Source organism: Solanum stenotomum, chromosome 12, assembly GCF_019186545.1.
Source record: "Solanum stenotomum isolate F172 chromosome 12, ASM1918654v1, whole genome shotgun sequence".
NCBI lineage: Eukaryota > Viridiplantae > Streptophyta > Magnoliopsida > Solanales > Solanaceae > Solanum > Solanum stenotomum.
In genome coordinates this window covers 47,351,341-47,358,237 of record NC_064293.1, presented here as the reverse complement: position 1 = coordinate 47,358,237, position 6,897 = coordinate 47,351,341, and the positions used below count along the sequence as shown (strand labels likewise).

General features: G+C 31.9%; 2 protein-coding genes across 2 annotated transcripts; one reads left to right on the top strand and one right to left on the bottom strand.

The window, feature by feature from the left end:
* Nucleotides 1–1,350: 1,350 nt before the first annotated feature.
* On the top strand, nucleotides 1,351–3,311 carry LOC125847480 (uncharacterized). Its single transcript, XM_049527090.1, has 2 exons — nucleotides 1,351–1,638; nucleotides 3,264–3,311. Exons 1-2 carry the CDS (start codon nucleotides 1,351–1,353, stop codon nucleotides 3,309–3,311), a joined length of 336 nt encoding a protein of 111 aa, XP_049383047.1.
* A 1,281-nt stretch (nucleotides 3,312–4,592) lies between these two features.
* Nucleotides 4,593–6,238, bottom strand: LOC125846503 (UDP-glycosyltransferase 83A1-like). Its single transcript, XM_049525945.1, has 2 exons — nucleotides 5,733–6,238; nucleotides 4,593–5,501 (listed from the first exon to the last, which is right to left on the bottom strand). The coding sequence occupies exons 1-2, from the start codon at nucleotides 6,217–6,219 to the stop codon at nucleotides 4,600–4,602; spliced, it is 1,389 nt and encodes a 462-aa protein (XP_049381902.1). The 5' UTR covers nucleotides 6,220–6,238; the 3' UTR covers nucleotides 4,593–4,599.
* Nucleotides 6,239–6,897: the final 659 nt, after the last annotated feature.

Below are 6,897 nucleotides of genomic sequence, written 5' to 3'. Positions count from 1 at the left end.
AGGAAATAATTAAGAAATTAATTGATGTCGACTTTTATTTCAATAATTCTGATACAGTTGCTATCTCAAATTTATAATTAATTATTTCTGTTGGTTTTATTTAATCCTATCACGTCAATTAAACGGTTGCAAATAGCATGCGTCCAAAAAATTTGTTGGAAATATTTTAGTGGAGGAATTTGACAGTTATAACTATAGTATCTTATTATGATGTCATATATTTTCTTGTTATTTATTCTTTAATAAATCTGTCCTTTTTATTTTTAATAGTAACAACTAACATGCGTTGTTTCTATTCTGTAGATAGGTAATGCAGAAGCAAAAATTGAATTAAAATTACATTTATTAAATTTTTGTGGTATGTTTTTGTGTTGATTTTTACAAGTAGTACATTACAATCTCTCCATTTCTTTTTATAGATATGATGATGTTTAAGGATTTACAAATCAAATTATCAATTAAATAAAGCATTTGATAGCATTAATCATACAAATTATTTTCCGGTTCTTGAATTGAATGTCTCACCAGACGATTTCAGATTTGAATCCCGAGTCAGCAAAAAAGAAAGACCACCAAAAGTAACAATCACCAAGATAATCCTCGAAGAAAGAAGTCATTTTTACGGTATTTTCGCTTCTAGTCATGTTGTGTTTTTCAAGAATCAATTTGACTAATTTTTAAAGCTAAATTACATTACATTCATTCGATATTTTAAAATTATTTAAATTTTAGATATTAAAAAATTATATGAAAAGTACTATAACTTGCAACTTTTCATATCAATATGATGAAAAAATATATCTTAAAGTGTTAATCAAAATTCATATAGTTTAAGTATCTTTATCTCTTCCTTAAATAAGTAAGTAATTATGAGTAGTTAATTAATACATATATACCTTCGTTAGAGTAGTAAAGTTGAAATAAAAATAAAGTCAAGATATTTATGTGATAAAGTTCGAATATGCTAGGATTTAATAAGGATTTTTATAGTTATATGTTCTTATGAAATTTATGTTATTAAAAAAAGTAGAGATTGTGGCCAAAGAATTTTTCCTTTTAAGTATTCAATAATATTTGTTAGGGTTATAAATTATTATTCTTTTTTAATAAATATGGAATTTAAATTTAACTATTAATAAACGGATAAATAAGAACAGAGCGACTACCAAAAAGTGGTAATGGTATTTATGTAATTTATTGGCGAAGGAGTGGCAATGATAAAAGCTTCCATTACTTAAACCCCCAAAACGCGTTGCTCTCTCCGTTATATTAGCACGGAACAGATTTAACGATTATCTCCCTCCGTTCCACCGGAAACTCAAATTCTTCTTCTCTTAGAAAGCAATTCCGATGGGTTCTCGTTCAAAATTAAGCTCCGGTAGCTTATCTATGAGAAGAACAAGAAGATCTACCACTCACAAAAAAACATGCAAATCTCAAAATCTTGTTGACGTTGACGGCGGTTCCGTTTCTGAAAAATTGGAGGCTTTGAAGCAGTTAATTCCAGCCAACAATGGTGAAATCAAAGCTGACCAGTTGTTCAAAGAAACTGCTGATTACATTGTTCTTCTCAGAACTCAGGTCTTCGTTTTACAGAAACTCGTCGATTTTTATGGATCAAATACCGATCAAAATCCTGTATAGTAACATTTAGCAGTTTTACCTCCCAAAAACTGAAAAACAGAAAGCAAAAATAAAAAAATTGCTTCAATTTTCTTCTTTCTTTTCCGTTTGAGTTAAATTATTTTTCTCTTCTTTTAATTAGATTCAAGCTATGTAAGGGTTAGGTGTGTTGCTGAATTTCAGGATTAAATAGTTATTACTAGTATATCACAAAAGTCTTAATTAACCTTTCTATATTAGTAGTTCAATTTTTAACATTTTGTTACTATTCAGCTCTGTTATAGCCTTAATTAATTGGGAAATTATGAATACCCAAAGGATTTGCATTGTTGTTTAGACATGAATAGTGTACTAATTCTTCAATTCTTTCATTTACTCCAAGTAGTAATTATACTTTATATTAAAAAAACAACACAGTTAACTTTTTAATTTGTCAATTTATATTTAGGTAGAAGTTTTAGTCACGAAAATATTTGTCTTTTTGTCATATATAGAATTAGAATGCAGACAAAAAATCTGAAGTCTTTCCATCAGAAGCCACGCCTTAGCTTCAGACCTGCTCACTGAATGTGAGAGCTGACAACAGATCAGCTAACTTAAATTTCAGATTTGATGAATTCAATATTTTATTATTATCAAAATTACTAAATTCAATTGATACGATAGAACATAATTTTTATACACTAAGTTAACGAATTAAATTAAAGAAAATGTGGTACCGGAAAATATGGCGGAAGTGGGGTGTAATTTTCTGAGTGTTTTCACATGATATCTCAGTGAAACAGACAGCTCTGCTCTTTCATGTTATGGCCTCACATGCTATGTTATGGACATCAGTGACAACTAGTACTACCAGTAGTAATACTATCGCTTTAAGGAACATGTGCACAACTCACAATCCCTACAATTTTTTTAAAACAAACAAAATAACAAGTGCAATTTTGGATTTCTTTCGTCTTTGAACTATCAAGAAGATTAAAGGGAATTTAACTAGAAGAGCCTAGTAACAGACAAATTGCAACTATTGTGATTCTAAATTAAAATTAAAAAAATAAGATCTCACTAGGTCTGTGTATCGGTCGGTTCGGTTTTGAAGTTAATTGGTTATCGGTTTGCAGAGATGCTAATAGAACCATTAAGGTATTGGCTTATTGGTTATTGGTTTATCGATTATTGATCGTTATCGGTTTAACCGTTAAGATTTGACACAAAAAAACATTTAAAATCACTTAAAACTAAGGTGACAAACCAAATGAACCATGCACATGAGTTCACAAGTTACATCTTGCTCAAAAGCAAACACTTTTATATACAAAATGGTATAAATATAATTATTTAATTTACTATCGGGTTATCGGTTAACCCGTTAAGAAAAAACTTCAAACTGTTAAGAATCGATAACCCGATAACAAAAAAATTCAAAACCGTTATCAAAACCGTTAAACCAATAATCCAATAACTTTTTTTGATTCAGATTATCAATTTTAATTCGATTTTAAACAAACTCTATCCTTCCAGATCTCATATTACAGTGTAGACGGTATAAATAAAAGTAGAAAAAACAATCATTTTAACCAGCCATGACTATATATCGTCTTCTTTTACTTTTTTCATGTATTTTTCTGTAATGGGATTTTCAGGGATTGAGCAGTTATGGAAGAGCAATAGCGATAACAGATTACACATAATTGGACATTTTTTTCTTTTTATTTTTTATTTTTGATCTTGTGGAACAAAGGGACCAAGTAGGTTCTTTTCTCAGAGAGATACCATAATGTTTTGTTTGATGAAATTGCAAACGTACCGTACCGACTCAACAAGAAGCTTCGTCTAGTATGGAGTCGGCTCGAAGCTCTTGAGCNAATCACTTAAAAACAAGGTGACAAATCAAATGAACCATGCACATGAGTTCACAAGTTACATCTTGCTCAAAAGCAAACACTTTTATATACAAAATGGTATAAATATAATTATTTAATTTACTATGGAGTTATCGGTTAACCCGTTAAGAAAAAACTTCAAATTGTTAAGAACTGATAACCTGATAACAAAAAAGTGTAAAACCGTTGTCAAAACCACTAATCCAATAATCCATTATTAATAAATTAATAACTTTTTTCGATTTAGATTTTCGATTTTAAACAAACTCTATCCTTCCAGATCTCATATTACAGTGTAGACGGTATAAATAAAAGTAGAAAAGGCAATCATTTTAACCTGCCATGACTATATATCGTCTTCTTTTACTTTTTTCGTGTATTTTTCTGTAATGGGATTTTCAGGGATTGAACAGTTATGGAAGAGCAATAGCGATAACAGATTACACATAATTGGACATTTTTTATTTTTGATCTTGTGGAACAAAGGGACCAAGTAGGTTCTTTTCTCAGAGAGATACCATAATGTTTTGTTTGATGAAATTGCAAACGTACCGTACCGACTCAACAAGAAGCTTCGTCTAGTATGGAGTCGGCTCGAAGCTCTTGAGCCGTGGCTTCTTTGTAGGAAAGGTCTTGGCTTGACATAGTATTTGAAAAATCGAAAAAGTATATATAAAAAAAATACTCTTAATACGAAATTGTATAAAATGTGAGTTAATAATTTGGTCTAAAAATGAGTTTGCCGCCTATACTTTGGTCCCGTTAATGTATGATTATCCAAGTCTGAGTGAGGCTTTAGGACTAATATGCCTACCAATTCCTTAATATTTTTGGATTGAATGATCAAATTTTTTCGCATATTTGTCTAATCACACAGGAGATTTTCTCTCAGAAAAAAAAAGAAGAGGAAACAGAAACAAAATTAACTTGTTGATACAACTTTTTTAAACTTGGACGTATCACAGAAATGAAAATTTTCTCATGGGGACATTGATTGAACCAAAAACTAAAGGAAATAAAAAAGTTCACAAGTTAAACAAGTACTAAAAATCGTCCATATTGTATTCTTGAGAGTTATCGTCCCTGATTTTCCCAATTAAATTGAACCTCTTTGAGTCTTGATCCAGTCAATAAATTTACCAAACATCTTGTTTGAATTCCCTCCTTCTTTGACACTAGAATTAACCTTTGCTTGAAGATCTAAAGCCCTTTTTTTAAATGTTTCATCTCCAAATAACTTGTCCATCTTATTTTTGAATTCTTCTTTTCCAATAACTCCAAATTCATTTTTGTTAAATCCCAATCCAACTTTCCAAACATCACAAATGTAACTCTGATTGAACAATTGGTCAGCAAAATAAGGCCAACACAAGAAAGGCACCCCATTGCTTACACTCTCCACAGTCGAATTCCATCCACAATGACTCAAAAAACAAGCAATAGAAGGATGTGCTAGCACTTTTTGTTGAGGTGCCCATTTCACTATATGGCCTCTAGCACCTACTCTGTCTTTGAAACCTTTGGGATAAGCACTATCGTCCCCATCCAAAATTAAATCTTCTCGAACCACCCATAGGAATCGTCGTTTGGATGATTCTAACCCCAGTGCTAGCTCCTGGAATTGAGTTAAATCCAAGATTGTAAAGCTACCAAACGCTACGTATATGACAGAGTTATGTGGCTGTTGATCAAGCCATTTTAGACAATTCGAGTCTTCGGGCCAGAAACTCCCTGCTGATGATCCTAATCTGTTGCTTGCCAAAAGAGGCCCTATTGGTGACACTTGAGGAAACATGGCAAATGCTCCAGGCTCCAGTTCCTTTGCTGAGTTACAAATGATCCAATCTGCGAATTTCACTCTTTCATTGTTGTCTGCTACGAGATCCATTATCATTTTCCTCATTGCTGGATCAGGGAATGTAGCCCATGTAAAGTCTGATGGATTCATCATGGGCATGTTTGGTGATAGCTTAATCCCCTCTGCCCTCAATATAGCTCCTGAAATGCAAATTTTGTTAAAGATCATACAACTAAATTAGATAGATACTCACAACTTCCTTCCGTGCACAAATATAGATTCATTCTTCGTCATTTGTAATTATTCAAACATACTTCGATTAATTATAAACAGAATATCCCGCAACAAACGTCTAATTATAGGCTTTCGTGATGTAAAGTATTAAAGTGCGATGAAAAAACTTAAGCTGTTAGAGAAAGGACGTAGCTCACCATCTTTATCTATGATTCCATCATCAATGAGTTTCGACACGCTAAATAAAGACGCTAGCGTAGCAGCAGCAGCAGGCCAGAATGCAGCGCTTCTAATGTTCAATTTTGCAGCAACTTCCAATGCCCATCCCATATTCTCATCAGCTATAACACATGAAATTTGTGAGTCATTACTATTAATCATATTAATGACTTCCATAAGTTTCCCAGGCATAACTTCATTAATTGATTCTGTTAACTTTTTAAGGTCTGTTCTGTCTTCATGAGGTTCTAATCCATCTGGGATTGAAATTAAACTTATCTTGTCTTGTACGTTATCGTTTTCGGATAATGACTTGATCACTCTTTTATGATTGAATTCAGAGTTAACAAAAGTGATTTTGCAACCAAGCTCTTTGATTAACCATAAGGAAAGTTCCATTAATGGAAGAACATGGCCTTGTGCTGGATAAGGTATAGCTACAATATGTGGAATAAATTGCACCATTTTTTTGGTTTTGTTCTTTCCTTAATTCTCTGAAGATATTAAACATCTAACTAGTTGGTGCTTTATATAAGGGACCCTAGAATCAAGAAATAAGTTTTTTTAATAGAATTCAACTTTATATTACAACAATAATATATTCAGTGTAATCCAACAAAGCAAGTTTGAGAAGAATAAATTGTACGCAGACCTTATCCCTACTTTGGAAGTTGAGAGATTGTTTTCGATAGACCATCGGCTCAAGGAAAAAATAATCCAAAGGAGGGAAATAACGGAAGTGAAGAAGTCATGATAAAATACAATAGAAAGCATGATAAATCATTCTGACTAGTAGTAATTACAACAAAATAATGTTATAGTCGAAGTACAAAAAACAACAAACTGTAATTGGAGTTGAATGCAATGAAACTACAAGAGTTATGCTACGACTACTAGTATGGAAGGATAAACAAGACAATGCTCTACTAGACTACTACATACTAATCTTCTACCCTAATCCGTGCCCTTCACAACCTCTTATCTACGCTCACGTCTCTGGTAAACTAAAATTACATCATGTACAATCTAATCATCTCTTTGTAATACTTCTTCGATCTGCCTCTACCCATCTTGAAACTATCCATAACATTTTATATAACATGTTGTAGTAAGTAATTCACTGCGTGCTTTATTTTTTAAGTT